The 22,636-nt window shown below is 49.2% G+C and overlaps 1 protein-coding gene across 1 annotated transcript; it reads left to right on the forward strand.

Annotated features, from left to right (window-relative positions):
* Positions 1-1,019: 1,019 nt before the first annotated feature.
* Positions 1,020-22,289, forward strand: LOC142243678 (uncharacterized). The gene is made up of 4 exons (XM_075315826.1): positions 1,020-1,113; positions 13,219-13,469; positions 16,822-16,916; positions 17,367-22,289. The coding sequence occupies exons 2-4, from the start codon at positions 13,283-13,285 to the stop codon at positions 20,313-20,315; spliced, it is 3,231 nt and encodes a 1,076-aa protein (XP_075171941.1). The 5' UTR covers positions 1,020-1,113; positions 13,219-13,282; the 3' UTR covers positions 20,316-22,289.
* The last annotated feature ends 347 nt before the right edge of the window (positions 22,290-22,636 follow it).

A 22,636-nucleotide genomic window follows, 5' to 3' on the forward strand; every position in this document is an offset into this window, starting at 1 on the left:
GTATATAGTGCGCTGTACAGTATATAGTGCCCTGTACAGTATATAGTGTCCTGTACAGTATATAGTGTCCTGTACAGTATATAGTGTCCTGTACAGACTGTATATAGTGCGCTGTACAGTATATAGTGCCCTGTACAGTATATAGTGTCCTGTACAGTATATAGTGTCCTGTACAGACTGTATATAGTGCGCTGTACAGTATATAGTGCCCTGTACAGTATATAGTGTCCTGTACAGTATATAGTGTCCTGTACAGACTGTATATAGTGCGCTGTATAGTATATAGTGCCCTGTACAGTATATAGTGTCCTGTACAGTATATAGTGTCCTGTACAGACTGTATATAGTGCGCTGTACAGTATATAGTGCCCTGTACAGTATATAGTGTCCTGTACAGTATATAGTGTCCTGTACAGACTGTATATAGTGCGCTGTACAGTATATAGTGCCCTGTACAGTATATAGTGTCCTGTACAGACTGTATATAGTGCGCTGTACAGTATATAGTGCCCTGTACAGTATATAGTGTCCTGTACAGACTGTATATAGTGCGCTGTACAGTATATAGTGTCCTGTACAGTATATAGTGTCCTGTACAGACTGTATATAGTGCGCTGTACAGTATATAGTGCCCTGTACAGTATATAGTGTCCTGTACAGTATATAGTGCCCTGTACAGTATATAGTGTCCTGTACAGACTGTATATAGTGCGCTGTACAGTATATAGTGCCTGTACAGTATATAGTGCCCTGTACAGTATATAGTGTCCTGTACAGTATATAGTGCCCTGTACAGTATATAGTGTCCTGTACAGACTGTATATAGTGCGCTGTACAGTATATAGTGCCTGTACAGTATATAGTGTCCTGTACAGTATATAGTGCCCTGTACAGTATATAGTGTCCTGTACAGTATATAGTGTCCTGTACAGACTGTATATAGTGCGCTGTACAGTATATAGTGCCCTGTACATAGGGGCGGGCTCTGCAGTCAGTTGTAAGTAGGAGGAGACCCGGGTAACTTTCACTTTCACTTCTTGGCGGCAGAAGTCCCGTCTGTGCTGTGGAGGGTCTTGTTGCCCGGGAAACTGCACGCCCGGGAGCAGCGCTGAGGTGAGGGGGAGGGTGCTGGGGTCGGTTAATGGGGGAGGTTTGGGGTCGTGCAGCTGTCAGGTGCGGGGGTGGGATAGGTTTCAGGTGTGTGCGTAGGGTCGGGAAGTTCACAAATGAGGAGGCCGGGCCGCTCTCATGTGGGGGGGTCTGGCCGCTCTCATGTGGGGGGGTCTGGCCGCTGTCATGTAGGGGGTCTGGCCGCTCTCATGTGGAGGGTCTGGCCGCTCTCATGTGGAGGGTCTGGCCGCTGTCATGTGGAGGGTCTGGCCGCTGTCATGTAGGGGGTCTGGCCGCTCTCATGTAGGGGGTCTGGCCGCTCTCATGTAGGGGGTCTGGCCGCTCTCATGTAGGGGGTCTGGCCGCTGTCATGTAGGGGGTCTGGCCGCTCTCATGTGGAGGGTCTGGCCGCTGTCATGTGGAGGGTCTGGCCGCTGTCATGTGGAGGGTCTGGCCGCTGTCATGTAGGGGGTCTGGCCGCTCTCATGTAGGGGGTCTGGCCGCTCTCATGTGGGGGGTCTGGCTGCTCTCATGTAGGGGGTCTGGCCGCTCTCATGTAGGGGGTCTGGCCGCTCTCATGTAGGGGGTCTGGCTGCTCTCATGTAGGGGGTCTGGCCGCTCTCATGTAGGGGGTCTGGTCGCTCTCATGTAGGGGGTCTGGCCGCTCTCATGTGGGGGGTCTGGCTGCTCTCATGTGGGGGGGGTCTGGCCGCTCTCATGTAGGGGGTCTGGCCGCTCTCATGTGGGGGGTCTGGCCGCTCTCATGTGGGGGGTCTGGCCGCTCTCATGTAGGGGGTCTGGTCGCTCTCATGTGGGGGGTCTGGCTGCTCTCATGTGGGGGGGTCTGGCCGCTCTCATGTAGGGGGTCTGGCCGCTCTCATGTAGGGGGTCTGGCCGCTCTCATGTGGGGGGGTCTGGCCGCTCTCATGTGGGGGGGTCTGGCCGCTGTCATGTGGGAGGGTCTGGCCGCTCTCATGTGGGGGGGTCTGGCCGCTGTCATGTGGGAGGGTCTGGCCGCTCTCATGTAGGGGGTCTGGCTGCTGTCATGTGGAGGGTCTGGCCGCTCTCATGTGGGGGGGTCTGGCCGCTGTCATGTGGGAGGGTCTGGCCGCTCTCATGTGGGGGGGTCTGGCCGCTGTCATGTAGGGGGTCTGGCCGCTCTCATGTAGGGGGTCTGGCCGCTCTCATGTGGGGGGGTCTGGCCGCTGTCATGTAGGGGGTCTGGCCGCTCTCATGTGGAGGGTCTGGCCGCTGTCATGTGGAGGGTCTGGCCGCTGTCATGTAGGGGGTCTGGCCGCTCTCATGTAGGGGGTCTGGCCGCTCTCATGTAGGGGGTCTGGCCGCTCTCATGTAGGGGGTCTGGCCGCTCTCATGTAGGGGGTCTGGCTGCTCTCATGTAGGGGGTCTGGCCGCTCTCATGTAGGGGGTCTGGTCGCTCTCATGTAGGGGGTCTGGCCGCTCTCATGTGGGGGGTCTGGCTGCTCTCATGTGGGGGGGGTCTGGCCGCTCTCATGTAGGGGGTCTGGCCGCTCTCATGTGGGGGGTCTGGCCGCTCTCATGTGGGGGGTCTGGCCGCTCTCATGTAGGGGGTCTGGTCGCTCTCATGTGGGGGGTCTGGCTGCTCTCATGTGGGGGGGTCTGGCCGCTCTCATGTAGGGGGTCTGGCCGCTCTCATGTAGGGGGTCTGGCCGCTCTCATGTGGGGGGGTCTGGCCGCTCTCATGTGGGGGGGTCTGGCCGCTCTCATGTGGGGGGTCTGGCTGCTCTCATGTGGGGGGTCTGGCCGCTCTTATGTGGGGGTCTGGCCGCTCTCATGTGGTGGGGTCTGGCCGCTCTCATGTGGTGGGGTCTGGCCTCTCTCATGTGGTGGGGTCTGGCCTCTCTCATGTGGTGGGGTCTGGCCGCTCTCATGTGGTGGGGTCTGGCCGCTCTCATGTGGGGGGTCTGGCCGCTCTCATGTGGGGGGTCTGGCCGCTCTCATGTGGGGGGTCTGGCCGCTCTCATGTGGGGGGTCTGGCCGCTCTCATGTTGAAGGTCTGGCTGCTCTCATGTGGGGGGTCTGGCCGCTCTTATGTGGGGGTCTGGCCTCTCTCATGCTGTGGGGTCTGGCTGCTCTCATGTGGGGGGTCTGGCCGTTCTCATGTTGAAGGTCTGGCTGCTCTCATGTGGGGGTCTGGCCTCTCTCATGTGGGTGGTCTGGCAGTTATGCAGATTCCATTGTCATATTTTCATTCTCACATATAGCTATTGTATTTTTCATGCCAATATTCACACAGCAGTTTCTGCTTTACATTTATTCCTCTTGCACTGTCACTGGTGTGCAGCCTTTCTCTCTCTATATCTGTACAGATCTCCCTGCACTATCAGTCTGTATGTATACAGCTCTCCCTGCACTGTCAGTCTGTATGTATTCAGCTCTCCCTGCACTGCCAGTCTGTATGTATTCAGCTCTCCCTGCACTGTCAGTCTGTATGTATTCAGCTCTCCCTGCACTGCCAGTCTGTATGTATTCAGCTCTCCCTGCACTGCCAGTCTGTATGTATTCAGCTCTCCCTGCACTGTCAGTCTGTATGTATTCAGCTCTCCCTGCACTGCCAGTCTGTATGTATTCAGCTCTCCCTGCACTGTCAGTCTTTATGTATTCAGCTCTCCCTGCACTGTCAGTCTGTATGTATACAGCTCTCCCTGCACTGTCAGTCTGTATGTATACAGCTCTCCCTGCACTGTCAGTCTGTATGTATACAGGTATGCTTGCACTGTCAGTCTCTATATATATAGCTCTCCCTGCACTGTCAGTCTGTATGTATTCAGCTCTCCCTGCACTGCCAGTCTGTATGTATACAGCTCTCCCTGCACTGCCAGTCTGTATGTATACAGCTCTCCCTGCACTGCCAGTCTGTATGTATACAGCTCTCCCTGCACTGTCAGTCTCTATATATACAGCTCTCCCTCCCTGCACTGTCAGTCTGTATGTATACAGCTGTCCCTGCACTGCTAGTCTCTATATATACAGCTCTCCCTGCACTGTCAGTCTGTATGTATACAGGTATGCCTGCACTGTCAGTCTGTATGTATACAGGTATGCCTGCACTGTCAGTCTGTATGTATACAGGTATGCCTGCACTGTCAGTCTGTATGTATACAGGTATGCCTGCACTGTCAGTCTGTATGTATACAGCTCTCCCTGCACTGCCAGTCTGTATGTATTCAGCTCTCCCTGCACTGTCAGTCTGTATGTATACAGCTCTCCCTGCACTGTCAGTCTGTATGTATACAGCTCTCCATGCACTGTCAGTCTGTATGTATACAGCTCTCCCTGCACTGTCAGTCTGTATGTATACAGCTCTCCCTGCACTGTCAGTCTGTATGTATACAGCTCTCCCTGCACTGTCAGTCTGTATGTATACAGCTCTCCCTGCACTGTCAGTCTGTATGTATACAGCTCTCCCTGCACTGTCAGTCTGTATGTATACAGCTCTCCCTGCACTGCCAGTCTGTATGTATACAGCTCTCCCTGCACTGTCAGTCTGTATGTATACAGCTCTCCCTGCACTGTCAGTCTGTATGTATACAGCTCTCCCTGCACTGTCAGTCTGTATGTATACAGGTATGCTTGCACTGTCAGTCTCTATATATACAGCTCTCCCTGCACTGTCAGTCTGTATGTATACAGCTCTCCCTGCACTGTCAGTCTGTATGTATACAGGTATGCCTGCACTGTCAGTCTGTATGTATACAGCTCTCCCTGCACTGTCAGTCTGTATGTATACAGCTCTCCCTGCACTGTCAGTCTGTATGTATACAGCTCTCCCTGCACTGTCAGTCTGTATGTATTCAGCTCTCCCTGCACTGTCAGTCTGTATGTATACAGGTATGCCTGCACTGTCAGTCTGTATGTATACAGGTATGCCTGCACTGTCAGTCTGTATGTATACAGGTATGCCTGCACTGTCAGTCTGTATGTATACAGGTATGCCTGCACTGTCAGTCTGTATGTATACAGCTCTCCCTGCACTGCCAGTCTGTATGTATTCAGCTCTCCCTGCACTGTCAGTCTGTATGTATACAGCTCTCCCTGCACTGTCAGTCTGTATGTATACAGCTCTCCCTGCACTGTCAGTCTGTATGTATACAGCTCTCCCTGCACTGTCAGTCTGTATGTATACAGCTCTCCCTGCACTGTCAGTCTGTATGTATACAGCTCTCCCTGCACTGTCAGTCTGTATGTATACAGCTCTCCCTGCACTGTCAGTCTGTATGTATACAGCTCTCCCTGCACTGTCAGTCTGTATGTATACAGCTCTCCCTGCACTGCCAGTCTGTATGTATACAGCTCTCCCTGCACTGTCAGTCTGTATGTATACAGCTCTCCCTGCACTGTCAGTCTGTATGTATACAGCTCTCCCTGCACTGTCAGTCTGTATGTATACAGGTATGCTTGCACTGTCAGTCTCTATATATACAGCTCTCCCTGCACTGTCAGTCTGTATGTATACAGCTCTCCCTGCACTGTCAGTCTGTATGTATACAGGTATGCCTGCACTGTCAGTCTGTATGTATACAGCTCTCCCTGCACTGTCAGTCTGTATGTATACAGCTCTCCCTGCACTGTCAGTCTGTATGTATACAGCTCTCCCTGCACTGTCAGTCTGTATGTATTCAGCTCTCCCTGCACTGTCAGTCTGTATGTATACAGGTATGCCTGCACTGTCAGTCTGTATGTATACAGGTATGCCTGCACTGTCAGTCTGTATGTATTCAGCTCTCCCTGCACTGTCAGTCTCTCTATATAATATACAGCACAAGTTGAATATGAACTGGTTTGTGTCAATATCTAATCTCTAGAATATAGTAATGGTACAGTGGGTACGGAAAGTATTCAGACCCCTTTTTCACTCTTTGTTTCATTGCAGCTATTTGGTACATTTTTTCTCATTAATGTACACTCTGCGCCCATCCCCCATTTTGATGGAAAAAAACAGAAATGTAGAAATTTTTGCAAATTTATTAAACAAGAAAAACTGAAATATCACATGGTGATAAGTATTCAGCCCCTTTGCTCAGTATTGAGTAGAGGCGCCCTCCCTTTTGAGCTAGTACAGCCATGAGTCTTCTTGGGATACTGGATTTGGGGATCCTCGGCCATTCTTCCTTGCAGATCCTCTCCAGTTCCGTCAGGTTGGATGGTGAACGTTGGTGTACGCCATTTTCAGGTCTCTTCAGATATGCTCAATTGGGTTTAGGTCAGGGCTCTGGCTGGGCCGGTCAAGAATGGTCACAGAGTTGTTCTGAAGCCACTCCTTTGTTATTTTAGCTGTGTGCTTAGGGTCATTGTCTTGTTCGAAAGTGAACCTTCAGCCAAGTCTGAGGTCCAGAGCACTCTGGAAGAGGTTTTCTTCCAGAATATCTCTGTACTTGGCTGCATTCATGTTTCCTTCTATTGCCACCAGTTGTCCTGTCCCTGCCCCATAGCATGATGCTGCCTCCACCATGTCTCACTGTGGGGACTGTATTGGGCAGGTGATGAGCAGTGCCTGTTTTTTTCCACACATACCGCTTAGAATTATCACCAAAAAGTTGTATCTTTGTCTCATCAGACCAGAGAATCTTATTTCTCATAGTCTGGGCGTCCTTCATGTGTTTTTTTGCAAACTCTATACGGTCTTTCATACACCATGTGCAGAATTATTAGGCAAATGAGTATTTTGATCCCATGATACTTGTTATACATGTCGTCCTACTCCAAGCTGTATAGGCTGAGAGCCAACTACCAGTTAAGTAAATCCGGTGCTGTGCATCTCTGTAATGAGGAGGGGTGCGGTGTAATGACATCAACACCCTATATAATGGGGGCTTCATTATTAGGCAACTTCCTTTCCTTTGGAAAATGGGTCAGAAGAGAGATGTGACGGGCTCTGAAAAGTCCATATTGTGCGATGTCTTGCAGAGGGACGCAGCATTCTTGAAATTGCCAAACGTTTGAAGCGTGATCACCGAACAATCAAGTGTTTCATGGCAAATAGCCAACAGGGTCGCAAGAAGCGTGCTGGGCTAAAAAGGCGCAAAATAACTGCCCATGAATTGAGGAAAATCAAGCGTGAAGCTGCCAAGATGCCATTTGCCACCAGTTTGTCCATATTTCACAGCTGCAATGTTACTGGAGTATCAAAAAGCACAAGGTGTGCCATACTCAGGGACAGGCCAAGGTAAGGAAGGCTGAAAACCACCACCTCTGACCAAGAAACAGAAGATAAAACCTCAAGACTGGGCCAAGAAATATCTGAAGACTGATTTTTCCCAGGTTTTATGGACTGATGAAATGAGAGTGACTCTTGATGGGCAGATGGATGGGCCAGAGACTAGATCAGTAAAGGGTAGAGAGCTCCACTCCGACTCAGACGCCAGCAAGGTGGAGGTGGGCACTGGCATGGGCTGGGGTCAGCAAAGATCAACTTGTGGGACCTTTTCGGGTTGAGGATGGAGGAAGCTCAACTCCCAGACCTACTGCCAGTTTCTGGAAGACAAGTTCTTCAAGCAGTGGTACAGGAAGAAGTCGCTATCGTTCAAGAAAAACATGATTTTCATGCAGGACAATGCTCCATCACATGCATCCAACTACTCCACAGCGTGGCTGGCCAGTAAAGGTCTAAAAGATGAAAAAATAATGACATGGCGCCCTTGTTCACCTGATCTGAACCCCATAGAGAACCTGCGGTCCCTTATAAAATGTGAGATCTACAGGGAGGGAAAACAGTACACCTCTCTGAACAGTGTCTGGAGGCTGTGGTGTCTGGAGGCTGTGGTGTCTGGAGGCTGTGGTGTCTGGAGGCTGTGGTGTCTGGAGGCTGTGGTGTCTGGAGGCTGTGGTGTCTGGAGGCTGTGGTGTCTGGAGGCTGTGGTGTCTGGAGGCTGTGGTGGCTGCAGGCTGTGGTGTCTGGAGGCTGTGGTGGCTGCTGCACGCAATGCTGAGCGTAAACAGATCAAGCAATGACAGAATCTATGGATGGTCGCTGCTGAGGGTCATCAGAAAGAAAGGGGGCGATATTGGTCACTAATGTTTTGGGATTTGTTTTTGCATGTCAGAAATGTTTATTTCTACATTTTGTGCAGTTATATTGGTTTACCTGGAGAAAATAAACAAGTGAGATGGGAATAGATTTGGTTGTTATTAAGTTGCCTAATAATTCTGCACAGTAATAGTGACCTGCACAAACAGATCCTCCTAAGAAGCCAAATCTAAAAACCCCTCCAACTGCCAAAAATATTAAGCTTTGATATTTATGAGTCTTTTGGGTTCATTGAGAACATAGTTGTTGATCAATAATAAAACAAATCCTCTAAAATACAACTTGCCTAATAATTCTGCACACGGTGTATGTCTTAGGCTATGTGCGCACTAGAGCAAAATACCCGCGGATTTACCCGCGGATTTGCCGCGGAAATTTCTTGAGAAATGTCTGCAATCTTTGTGCAGACATTTCCCATGAAATTCTATGAGAAAAAAAAAAAGCTGTGCGCACTGGTGCGGATTTTTCTCAAGAAAGTTTCTTGAGAAAAGTTTCTCGAGAAAGTTTCTTGAGAAAATGAACATGTCCATTAAATCCGCAGGTATCCCGCGGATTTCTGCAGTACAGACTGCAAAAATCCGCAGGGAACCACCCGCGGGAAAATCGCGGCAAAATCGCGGCAAATCCGCGGTAAATCCGCGGCTAATCCGCGGCAAATCCGCATGCGGTTTTGCCGCGGATTTTTTCCGGAGGTCAGCAAATCTTTCACTCCCAGAAGTTTCTCGAGAAGATTTTCTCGAGAAACTTCACATCTCTAGTGCGCACATAGCCTAAGGGTACTTTCACACTTGCGTTATTTTCCTTCCGTTACAATCCGCCCTTTTGGGAAACAGCGGAATCCGTTAACGGATTCCGCTGTTTCCCATAGACTTGTATGGTTGACGGATTGTACCAAAAGGAGCTGCGTTGCTTCCGCTGGGCGACGCTCCGTTGCTTCCGCCCAGCGGGAGGAACGCAGCATGTAACGTTATTTTGAGCAGCGGAATCCTCTGGATTTCACTGCGCATGCTCTTTTTTTTTTTTTTTTTTTTTAAATCAAACTTTATTTTGGCTCGCGGTGGCCGAACGTTCAGCTGAGCGCCCGGCCGTCGGCAAGCGACAGCGCTCAGCTGAATGACCGGCCACCAGCATGCCCGGCCGCCGGCAAGTCACAGCGCTCAGCTGAGCGCCCGCCCGCCGGCATGCCCGGGCGCCGGCAAGTGACAGCGATCAGCTGATCACCCGGCGGCCGGCTGCAGGGAGCGATCAGCTGATCACCCGGCGGCCGGCTGCAGGGAGCGATCAGCTGATCACCCGGCGGCCGGCTGCAGGGAGCGATCAGCTGATCACCCGGCGGCCGGCTGCAGGGAGCGATCAGCTGATCACCCGGCGGCCGGCTGCAGGGAGCGATCAGCTGATCACCCGGCGGCCGGGAGCGATCAGCTGATCACCCGGCGGCCGGGAGCGATCAGCTGATCACCCGGCGGCCGGGAGCGATCAGCTGATCACCCGGCAGCCGGCTGCAGGGAGCGATCAGCTGATCACCCGGCAGCCGGGAGCGATCAGCTGATCACCCGGCGGCCGGCTGCAGGGAGCGATCAGCTGATCACCCGGCGGCCGGCTGCAGGGAGCGATCAGCTGATCACCCGGCGGCCGGCTGCAGGGAGCGATCAGCTGATCACCCGGCGGCCGGGAGCGATCAGCTGATCACCCGGCGGCCGGGAGCGATCAGCTGATCACCCGGCGGCCGGGAGCGATCAGCTGATCACCCGGCAGCCGGCTGCAGGGAGCGATCAGCTGATCACCCGGCTGCAGGGAGCGATCAGCTGATCACCCGGCGGCCGGGAGCGATCAGCTGATCACCCGGCGGCCGGGAGCGATCAGCTGATCACCCGGCGGCCGGCTACTGGGAGCAATCAGCTGATCACCCAGCGGCCGGCTGCAGGGAACGATCAGCTGATCGTTCACTATAGTCTGCCGCTGGTAAAACCGGGAAAAAAAAAAAAAAAAAATCAAAACGAATTGCGTTGTTTTGCAGCATCCGTTGCATCCGTTGTGTCACTATATGCAACACATCCGTTGCATCCGTCACACAACGCAATGCAACGGATACCGTTCAACGCAAGTGTGAAAGTAGCCTTACACTGAGGAGAAGCTTCTGTCGGGCCACTCTGCCATAAAGGCCGGACTGGTGGAGGCTGCAGTGATAGGTGACCTTGTGGGACTTTCTCCCATCTCCCTACTGCATCTCTGGAGCTCAGCCGCAGTGATCTTGGGGTTCTTCTTACCTCTCTCCCCAAGCCTCTTCTCCCACGATTGCTCAGTTTGGCTGGACGGCCGGGTCTAGGGAAGAGTTCTGCTGGTCCCAAACTTCTTCCATGTAAGGATTATGGAGGCCACTGTGCTCTTAGGCACCTTGAGTACTGCAGAAATTGTTTTGCAACCTTGGCCAGATCTGTGCCTTGCAACAATTCTGTCTCTGAGCTCCTTGGGCAGTTCCTTTGACCTCATGATTCTCCTTTGGTGTGACAAGCAGTGTGAGCTGTGAGGTGTTATGCTACATGCGCACGCTGCTTCTTTTTCGTGTTCACAAAATGCAGCCAAAACTGCACCTTGTCAGAGAGAGCCTGGAAATGTCACAAGAAATGTAGGTGCTTTTTTGGTGCGTTTTTGGCTGCAGTTTTGTCAACAATTGTTTCATGTATTTTTCAGTTCAAACAAGCCCATAAAGCTTGTTGAATTGAAAAAAAAAAAATTAGAAATAAATAAATAATTAAAAAAAACCGGCGTGCGGTCCCCCCCAATTTTAATGCCAGCCAGATAAAGCCATACGGCTGAAGGCTGGTATTCTCAGGATGGGGAGCCCCACGTTATGGGGAGCCCCCCAGCCTAACAATATCAGTCAGCAGCCGCCCAGAATGGCCGCATCCATTATATGCGACAGTTCTGGGACTGTACCCGGCTCTTCCCGATTTGCCCTGGTGCGTTGGCAAATCGGGGTAATAAGGAGTTATTGGCAGCCCATAGCTGCCAATAAGTCCTAGATTAATCATGTCAGGCGTCTATGTGACACCCTCCATGATTAATCTGTAAATTACAGTAAATAAACACACACAAAATCATTTATTAGAAATAAAAAACACAAACACATTCCCTCATTACCAATTTATTAACCCCGACAAACCCTCCATGTCCGGCGTAATCCAGCATGCTCCAGCGTCGCATCCAGCTGTGCTGCATGCAGGTGACCGGAGAAGCAGCAGACACCGCCGCTCCGGTCACCTCCATGCAGCTAATGGAGACAGCCGCGCGATCAGCCTGAGCTGTCACCGAGGTTACCCGCGGCCACCGCTGAATCCAGCGGTGGCCGCGAGTAACCTCAGTGACAGCTCAGCTGATCGCGCTACAGCGTGGAGCCGGCAGGAGCGTGGAGCCGGCAGGAGCGTGGAGCCGTCAGGAGCGTGGAGCCGTCAGGAGCGTGGAGCCGTCAGGAGCGTGGAGCCGTCAGGAGCGTGGAGCCCGGGACTTTCAGCGGCGGCGGCGGTGAGAGGGGTCCATCATCTCCCCTGTGCGTACACGCTGGGGACAGCGGTACGTCGGGGAACACGTGGAGGACGGGACTATCAGCGGCGGCGGCAGCGAGAGGGGGATGGACGTTGGCAGCTGAAAACATTGATTTTTCCCTCTCGCTGCCGCTGATAGTCCCGTCCTCCACATCATCTCCCCTGTGCGTGCACGCTGGGGACAGTGGTACTTCGGGGAACACGTGGAGGACGGGACTATCAGCGGCGGCAGCAGAGAGAGATAAAAATCAATGTTTTCAGCTGCCAATGTCCATCCCCCTCTCGCTGCCGCCGCTGATAGTCCCGTCCTCCACATCATCTCCCCTGGGGACAGCGGTACTTCGGGGAACACATGGAGGACGGGACGGGACCACTTGCTTGACCTCACTTCCTGACAAATCACCTGCGTTTTTGCTAGCAAAAACGCAGGTAAAAGGCAGGTAAAATGCACCACTTTTGATTAGCATGCATTTTTTCCTGCGTTTTTGATGCCCTCATTGATTTCAATGGGTGACAAATGTTGACAAAAACGCAGGAAGAATGAACATGCTGCATTTTTTTTGTCACAAACTTTTGACAAAAAAAACGCTGACAAATAAACTGCAACGTGCGCATGACAAATCTGACTTCTCATAGACTTTGCTGGGAAGTCAAATGTCAGAAAGTTCTGCTGACAAAACTGCAGCCAAAAAAGCAGCAAAAAAAGCAGCGTGCGCATGTAGCCTTATATAGACAGGTGTGCGCCTTTCCAGCTGGACTCCAATGAAGGGGGAGAACCGTCTCCAGGAGGATCACAAGGAAATGGACAGCATGTGACTTACATATGAGGGTCTGAGCAAAGGGTGTGAATACTTATGACCATGTGATATTTCAGTTTTTCTTGTTTAATAAATTTGAAAACATTTCTATATTTCTGGGGTTTTTTTCTGTCAAGATGGGGGATGAGGGCAGAGTGCACATTAATGAGAAGTTACCAAATGGCTGCAATGAAACAAAGTGTGAAAAAGTTAAAGGGGTGTGAATACTTTCCGTACCCACTGTATATAATGATCTTGCAGCCCAAGAGAGAAATTATTATAATTAGATCCTGGGAAAATAGAGGTATTAGGCCACATACAGGGAGACGGGTCAAAGAGACATATCGGCCATAACCACTGGCAACAAGTCCAAAATACATATGTAAGTTCTCAGTAATGGCCGTGCTCTCGCCCTGATATGATGTTGTGTCGCGATTCTCGTAGTGTCGCTGGTTAATAAGGTATTCCAGCTGACTACTGCCCCCATCATGTCCCGTGCCCAGCTCCGGCCTTACAGGACCCAAGGGTTGTAACCACAATACACCGACGCGTTTCTTCCTCAATACTGAGGAATCATCAGGGGAGTGTATTTGTGGGGGGCCCAAAAGAGAGTTGTCAGGTAACAGGTCCCTGGTGCCGGTCCTGTCTGATATGTCACCCTGTGGTGGAGCTTCCCTTTAAATCTTGTCATTTACTCCTCTAGGTGTTCTGGTCCTCGCTGGGATTGATCTCTTTTTGGATTAGACCCGGTGCCACCCGCTGTTTTCATGGCTGAAGGACGAGTTGTAGAAGTGAGTGGGCTCCCCCATCACCAGTACGATGACGATGATCTCATCAGAGATAAGCTGTTAATACACTTCCTAAAAGTCCAAAATGGCGGCAACGGCGAAGTCATCGCTCATTACCCCACGGAGAAGGCTGGCGTGGCCTTACTGGAGTTCAAAGACGAAAAAGGTGACTGATTCTGTTCTGATTGCTCTGATGTTATATAAGATCCTGGGACACAGCTGTAAGAAATGGGGAGATGGATGCACAGAAAGGAAGCGCCTATGCAGTTCATGGCCCCGAAACGCGTGGCTGTCATTTATTTCATCACTTCTTTCCTTTTTCCTAGCACACGAGTCCACATAGACCTTGTATTTTGTACCAGGGGTGTCCAGTCTGATGTAACCCATGGTCCAGTAAGAATCCAATCATTTCCAGTTTTACTGGAAGACATGAGCTTGTCCGTCCTCAGACCCCTCACAATATCCATGATGTTAATCTCCATAGACCAATAGGGAGGGAGGAGGAGAGCCAGTAGTGCTGCCAGGAGTAGGAGGAGGAGAGCCAGTAGTGCTGCCAGGAGGGGGAGGAGGAGAGCCACAAGTGCTGCCAGGAGGGGGAGGAGGAGAGCCACAAGTGCTGCCAGGAGGGGGAGTTGACCCTCTTAATCAGTTTCTAAATGAGATTTTTTTTCCAAATGAAACTTCTGCTCTCTTATCTATGTTCTGCTATGCATAAAATACAGCTATAAGAGATTTCTAAACCATTGCATCTTTGTTCACTTTACAATTTACACATCAACCCAACTTTATAGTATATGAGTTAACAAATAGAGATACACAGACCTCACATCCAGCCTATATTACTGGGAGAAACACCCAGAGCTCACATCCAGCCTATATTACTGGAGAGACACAGAGAGCTCACATCCAGCCTATATTACTGGGAGAGACACACAGAACTCACATCCAGCCAATATTAAAGGGAGAGACACACAGAGCTCACATCCAGCCTATATTACTGGGAGAGACACACAGACCTCACATCCAGCCTATATTACTGGAGAGACACACAGACCTCACATCCAGCCTATATTACTGGGAGAGATACACAGACCTCACATCCAGCCTATATTACTGGGAGAGACACACAGACCTCACATCCAGCCTATATTACTGGGAGAGACACATAGAGCTCACATCCAGCCTATATTACAGGAGGAGACACACAGACCTCACATCCAGCCTGTATTACTGGGAGAGACACACAGAGCTCACATCCAGCCTATATTACTGGGAGAGAGACTCAGAGCTCACATCCAGCCTATATTACTGGGAGAGACATACATACCTCACATCCAACCTGTATTACTGGGAGAGACACACAGAGCTCACATCCAGCCTATATTACTGGGAGAGATACATAGACCTCACATCCAGCCTATATTACTGGGAGAAACACCCAGAGCTCACATCCAGCCTATATTACTGGGAGAGACACACAGACCTCACATCCAGCCTGTATTACTGGGAGAGACACCCAGCGCTCACATCCAGCCTATATTACTGGGAGAAACACCCAGAGCTCACATCCAGCCTATATTACTGGGAGAGACACACAGACCTCACATCCAGCCTATATTACTGGGAGAGACACACAGAGCTCAAATCCAGCCTATATTACTGGGAGAGACACAGACCTCACATCCAGCCTATATTACTGGGAGAGACACACAGACCTCACATTCAGCCTATATTACTGGGAGAGACTCTTAGAGCTCACATCCAGCCGATATTACAGGGGGAGACACACAGACCTCACATCCAGCCTGTATTACTGGGAGAGACACACAGAGCTCACATCCAGCCTATATTACTGGGAGAGACACACAGACCTCACATCCAGCCTATATTACTGGGAGAAACACCCAGAGCTCACATCCAGCCTATATTACTGGGAGAGACACACAGACCACACATCCAGCCTATATTACTGGGAGACACACAGAGCTCACATCCAGCCTATATTACTGGGAGAGACACACAGACCTCACATCCAGCCTATATTACTGGGAGAAACACCCAGAGCTCACATCCAGCCTATATTACTGGGAGAGACACACAGACCTCACATCCAGCCTATATTACTGGGAGAGACACAGACCTCACACCCAGCCTATATTACTGAGAGTGACACACTTTGCAAACAACCTATAATACTTGGAGAGATACACATCTTGCTTCTAGCCTATTACAGGGGGAGACACACACACCTCACATCCAGCCTATATTACTGGGAGAGACACACAGAGCTCACATCCAGCCTATATTACTGGGAGAAACACCCAGAGCTCACATCCAGCCTATATTACTGGGAGAGACACACAGAGCTCACATCCAGCCTATATTACTGGGAGAAACACCCAGAGCTCACATCCAGTCTATATTGCTGGGAGAGACACACACACCTCACATCCAGCCTATATTACTGGGAGAAACACCCAGAGCTCACATCCAGCCTATATTACTGGGAGAGACACACAGACCTCACATCCAGCCTATATTACTGGGAGAGACACACAGACCTCACATCCAGCCTATATTACTGGGAGAGACACACAGACCTCACATCCAGCCTATATTACTGGGAGAGACACACAGACCTCACATCCAGCCTATATTACTGGGAGACACACACAGAGCTCACATCCAGCCTATATTACTGGGAGAGACACAGACCTCACACCCAGCCTATATTACTGAGAGTGACACACTTTGCAAACAACCTATAATACTTGGAGAGATACACATCTTGCTTCTAGCCTATATTACTGGGAGAGAAACTCACACACTTCACATCCAGCCTATATTACTGGGAGAGACACTCACACCTCACATCCAGCCTATATTACTGTTGGAGATGTTGAGGTGAGACTACAAGGGATCTCTTAAGGTCTGACTGCCGTGTCCAAATTATATTGTCATGTGTGCACATGAGAAAGAACAATAACGGACACTGAATCAGTTATGAACTTTCTCCATGGCGGACGCTAGAGCTACTACTCGTTTATTGTTCCCAAAACTTTTTACAGTTCAGGAGAAGTGAAGGGTGTAGATAAAGTATAGTCCAATCAAGTATCGTCGGCTGGAATCAGGACGTATAGGAATTTGCATAGTCTCTGCTGGATTGGTCAGTCCAAACTTTAGGAATTCTCCTTTGTTCATCATCTTGGGTGTAGACAGGATGTGGCAGCCATCTTTAAATTACATGTGCTTATATATAGTGTATTAAGGAACAAACACTAAATATGCAGTATATATATATAATTAATAAGAAGCAACAACATTCATAAATATGTGTTAGTTTACATCTACTAAACTATATACCTGAGTCTATGAAATGGCTGGAGTATTTTTGGTTATTTAATTCTTATCCTCAACAGAGACACACAGATCTCAATGCTGTTTCCATCCACCATGTGTAACACTTCTGTATCCTCTCAGTTGCACAGTTGTATATACTAACACTTATTTTATTATAGTGGCAAAGAGCATTTTGAGCAGAAAACACAATTTGATGATACGGGGGCGCAGCCACCCCCTGGAGGTGCGGCATCCTCGATCCTCGAACTCACAGGTACGTGTCCATCACTGATCATTTCCTTCACAGGTGAATTTTATAGACCGTACAGATATAGTGTCAGTCTCTGCATGGTCCAGTAGATCCCAATACTCAGAATCTGATGGTTTCTGGATCATTTATGAAGCTGGAGGAATGGTGTATAGACCCCACTCATCTAGCGCTATATGCGCCCCCTCTGATCTCACTACTTCTGTCCTGGATATTTGTATTTTCACAGTAAACTAAGTAGATTTTTCTCTCCATTCCCTACATCTGCTTGTGGTCAATGAATTGAATTGTTTGCTGTGCATCCAGAATGTGATATATAATTATACAATGTGATGAACCTTCAGCCGTGTCATCAGACTTTGTAGCCTCTGAATGTAAACAGGAATTGAAAAAAAACCGATCGTCTTTAACCCTTTCAATTCACTCTACTATTTTTCATCTTTTCTTTCTCTGCAGTTCTCCATGCCGATTATGACGAACTTGGACCTGTCACATTTCCGCAGTGTGTCCGAGGTAAAGAGGATCCTGGAGAGGCACATGCTTCGTATATACCGAGAAAGAGGCTTAGTGCTCAGCATCAAGGGCGACTTCTGTGATTTGGGAAGATGTCGCCTGGATCTGTATGAAATCCTCGAGAAAGAGGAAGCTATGGAGAAACAATTGTCATCACTGCAACCTACAGGAAGAAAACTGTCATCAGAAGAGATGGGTGCAAGAGCCCCCCAGAATGTACCCCCAACCCCAGAACGCAAATCATCATTATCATCCCATCTCAATAGACAACAGCCTTATGGAGGAGGACACTTGGCACAAGATAATATCCCAAGAGATACAAAGAGCCCGACCCAACATTCCTCTCCAAAGACGAGTCCTCGCGAGACACCTACAAGAAAAGCCAGAGCGATGACGCCAACACGTGACCGGAAAGTCTCGGAGCCGGTCAGCTTTCTTGTAGACGGTGCGGTCTGCAGATATGTAACAGTGTTCCAACGAGAGGTGATGAATTCAGTTCTAAGACAATACAATGTTGATATGAATGAAGAACACAACGAAGGCTTCACCACCATCACCCTCACCCCACGGCCACCAGAGGAAACAGAGCTCTTTACAAAGGCTTGTGATGAAATTCAGGCAATTTTTGACAATTATTATAAACGCCTTCGAGAAGACAACATTGAGTTGACGACCAACTCAAAAGAAGAAATCACCAAAATACAGGACCATTTACACAAACGTGACATCTTCTCGTTCCTTACAGCCCCCAGATCGCTGACGATCATCGGCCCTTCAGAAGAAATTCTAAACTTTTTACAAAAGTGGAAAGGAACTAGAGGCAAAATGGCAGAGAATAACATGGAGATGTCCGGCCCCCCCCGATCCTCCATGATAGGGACGGAGAGTAAGAACGTAGCTAAGATATCTACACAACCCGGGGCATCAGATGGAAGGTCGGGAGTACAAGAGACTGGACATGATACCTGGGTCAGAGGAAAACCGCGAGACGCAGCAGGTCGTGGAGCGCCATCACCAACACACATCCGGAAACTCTCGGAGCCGGTCAGCTTCACTGTAGACACTGACGTCTACAGATGTGTAAGCGTGTTCTACCAACAGATGATTGATTCGATTCTAACCCAATACAATATTGATATAAATGAAGAACACAATGAAGGCTTCACCACCCTCACTCTCACCCCACGACCACCCGGGAAACCAGAGCTCTTTACAATGGCTTGTGATGAAATTAAAACAATTTTTGACAATTATCATAAACGCCTTCGAGAAGACAAGATTGAGTTGACGACCGACTCGCAAGAAGAAATCTTCAAAATAAGGGACCATTTACTCAAACGTGACATCTACTCGTTCCATACAGCCCCCAGATCGCTGACGATCATCGGCCCTTCAGGAGAAATTCTAAACTTTTTACAAGAGTGGAAAGGAACTGGCGGCAAAATGGCTGAGAATAACATTGAAAAGTCCGGCTCCCCCCGACCCTCCATGATGGGGACGAACAGTAAGAACTTAGTTAAGACATCTACACAACCCGGGGCATCAGATGGACGGTCGGGAGGGCGAGAGACTGGACATGATACCCGGGCAAGAGGAAAACAGCAAGACGCAGCAGGTCGTGGAGCGCCATCACCAACACACATCCGGAAAGTCTCGGAACCGGTCAGCTTCACTGTAGACACTGACGTCTACAGATATGTAACAGTGTTCCAACGACAGATGATTGATTCGATTCTAACCCAGTACAATATTAATATAAATGAAGAAAACAGAGAAGGCTTCACCACCATCACTCTCACCCCACGACCACCCGGGAAACCAGAAGTCTTTACAATGGCTTGTGATGAAGTTCAATCAATTTTTCACAAATATTATAAACGCCTTCGAGCAGACAAGATCGAGCTGACGACCGACTTGAAAGAAGAAATGATTGAAATACAGAACTATTTACTCAAACGTGACATCTACTCGTTCCATACAGCCCCCAGATCGCTGACGATCATCGGCCCTTCAGGAGAAATTCTAAACTTTTTACAAGAGTGGAAAGGAACTGGCGGCAAAATGGCTGAGAATAACATTGAAAAGTCCGGCTCCCCCCGACCCTCCATGATGGGGACGAACAGTAAGAACTTAGTTAAGACATCTACACAACCCGGGGCATCAGATGGACGGTCGGGAGGGCGAGAGACTGGACATGATACCCGGGCAAGAGGAAAACAGCAAGACGCAGCAGGTCGTGGAGCGCCATCGCCAACACTTGTCCGGAAAGTCTCGGAGCCGGTCAGCTTCACTGTAGACACTGACGTCTACAGATATGTAACAATGTTCCAACGAGAGATGATTGATTTGATTGTAGCCCAGTACAATATTGATATAAATGAAGAACACAGACAAGGCTTTACCATCATCACTCTCACCCCACGACCACCCGGGAAACCAGAAGTCTTTACAATGGCTTGTGATGAAATTCAATCAATTTTTGACAATTATTATAAACGCCTTCGAGCAGACAAGATTGAGTTGATGACCAAATCGCAAGAAGAAATTAGTGAAATACAGAACTTTTTACTAAAACGTGACATCTATTCATTTTATACAGCCCCCAGATCGCTGACGATCATCGGCCCTTCAGGAGAAATTCTAAACTTTTTACAAGAGTGGAAAGGAACTGGCGGCAAAATGGCAGAGCATATCATCGAGACGACCGGCTCCCCCCGATCCTCCACAATGGGAAAGGACAGTAAGAACTTAGCTAAGACATCTACACAACCTGAGGCATCACATGGACGGTCGGGAGGGCGAGAGACTGGACATGATACCCGGGCAAGAGGAAAACAGCAGAACGCAGCAGGTTCTGGAAGACGAGACCTCTCAGGCAATCGGAGAAGATAATCCAGAAAATCACATCCCATAATATCACTGGAGATTTTAAATCCTTGGCATGTCTATTTATCTTGCAAATGTTACAGGGGATTTTATCCTTTGTAATGCTGAGTGTGAATATACAGCCCAGCCCCACCATCTTTACAGTGCAGGGGAAATGTCACCCGCACAAAACCAATAAACATTCAGCAAAGTGGTAGATGGTCCCTGCAGTCCTATGTAAGATAAGAAAAGAGAACTCTGTTTCACCATGTCTTATCTGTAGTCATTTAGGTGGGTCAGAACTTGTGTGACCCTCTAACCCTAGATGTGGTTTTGGTACCAGGGGGGTCCAGTGACGGCACAAACGGCAGGGGTTAACTCAATTAGATTTATTTGAAGTGTAGAGGTTACAGACAACATAAACTTCAAGGGATTTTCCCAAATTTGACCGTTATCTCTTATCTGCTGGACAGGTAATAACTTACTGATTGCTTGGGGTCTGACCCACTGGACCCCCAGAAATCCCAAAACGGGGCTCTGGATCCCAAGAGCCTGGTTCTGCAGAGCCCCATATGAATTATAGCTGCAGTGATCATTAAAGTGTCACCAGGTTTTTGCTCCCTCATCTGAGAGCAGCATAATGTAGAGACAGAGACCCTGATTCCATCAAGGTGTCATTTACTGAGCTGTTTTCTCTCATTTTGATAAAGTCACTATTTTCTCTACTGCAGATCTCGCAGTTATACAGAGCTCATCAATGTGCTGGACTACCTGCAGCACGCCAAGTAGTCCTGTAATGATAATCTCCTGCTGATTAACAGTGATTTTATCAAAACTACACTAAGCAGCCCACTATGTGACACATCGCTAGAATCGGGATATCTGCCCCTACGTTATGCTGCTCTCAGATTAGGCGGCAAAATTTGGTGACAGATTCCCTTTAAGTTATATAAGTAGAATACAGAATAACTTTCAATTGTTGGAAATATCCCTTTATTGATACCATATCAGTGTTGAGCTGAGCTTACTGGTTACATATGAACCAAAATATAGCCTTAGTTTGATGGTTACACTGCATTACTGTGACATTTTGCTTAGCAGTCACACTACGTGGCAGTGACACTGTTGTTAGCGGTCACACCACCTGACAGGGCCTATCCGCTACAGAATCCAACATAAACTTATCACTCTTACTCACAAAGCTCTCCACGGTTCCGCACCACCCTACATCTCCTCTCTCATCTCTGTCTATCACCCCACCCGTCCTCTCCACGGTTCTGCACCACCCTACATCTCCTCCTCATCTCTATCACCCCACCCATCCTCTCCATGGTTCTGCACCACCCTACATCTCCTCTCTCATCTCTGTCTATCACCCCACCCGTCCTCTCCACAGTTCTGCACCCCCCTACATCTCCTCATCTCTGCCTATCACCCCACCCCTGCCCTCCGCTCTGCTAATGACTTAAGACTGACATCCTCAACAATTTGAACCTCCCACTCCCTTCTTCAAGATTTCTTACGAGCTGCACCTATGTTCTGGAACACACTACCAAGAGAAATCCGATTAATTCCCAACATCCACACCTTTAAGCGGGCCCTAAAAACGCATTTCTTTAGGCTAGCCGATCACCTCACTGCCCTGATCTAATCTAGTCCCTTTCTGCCCTTCATAACAAAAAATTACTTTCAGTTCTTGTCCCCTGGATCTTCTGGTTCCCTCCTCTTCATGTACTTTTGTACATTCTGTACCTGTATAAATTCTGGCCAATGACGGGTTCATGCAGCTGGTTTTGAATCCCCTATTAAGTCGATGGCCGGACCATATATGGCAAGCTTCCCCCCCATTCACCTTTTGTGCCCCCCTATTTCCTCATAGACTGTAGCTTACGAGCAGGTCCCTCACTCCTCCTGGTATCTTAATGTTGTTATTTTGTATTGTCTCATATTGTCTGTACATGTCCCCTCTGAATTGTAAAGCGCTGCAGAATATGTTGGCGCTATAGAAATAAAACTTATTATTATTATAGTGACACTGTGCTTAGCGGTCACACTACCCGACAGTGACACTGTGCTTAGCGGTCACACTACCCGACAGTGACACTGTGCTTAGCGGTCACACTACCCGACAGTGACACTGTGCTTAGCGGTCACACTACCCGACAGTGACACTGTGCTTAGCGGTCACACTACCTGACAGTGTCACTGAGCTTAGCGGTCACACTACCCGACAGTGACACTGTGCTTAGCGGTCACACTACCCGACAGTGACACTGTGCTTAGCGGTCACACTACCTGACAGTGTCACTGAGCTTAGCGGTCACACTACCCGACAGTGACACTGTGCT

Source organism: Anomaloglossus baeobatrachus, chromosome 6, assembly GCF_048569485.1.
Source record: "Anomaloglossus baeobatrachus isolate aAnoBae1 chromosome 6, aAnoBae1.hap1, whole genome shotgun sequence".
Classification (NCBI taxonomy): Eukaryota; Metazoa; Chordata; class Amphibia; order Anura; family Aromobatidae; genus Anomaloglossus; species Anomaloglossus baeobatrachus.

What these genes read in the sequence shown, in the direction of transcription:
- LOC142243678 (XM_075315826.1), top strand. Translation starts at nt 13,283, where the DNA reads ATGGCTGAAGGACGAGTTGTAGAAGTGAGTGGGCTCCCCCATCACCAG. An exon ending in GGAGTTCAAAGACGAAAAAG is followed by an intron (nt 13,470 to 16,821) that starts GTGACTGATTCT and finishes ATTTTATTATAG; the next exon opens with TGGCAAAGAGCATTTTGAGC. An exon ending in CTCGATCCTCGAACTCACAG is followed by an intron (nt 16,917 to 17,366) that starts GTACGTGTCCAT and finishes CTTTCTCTGCAG; the next exon opens with TTCTCCATGCCGATTATGAC.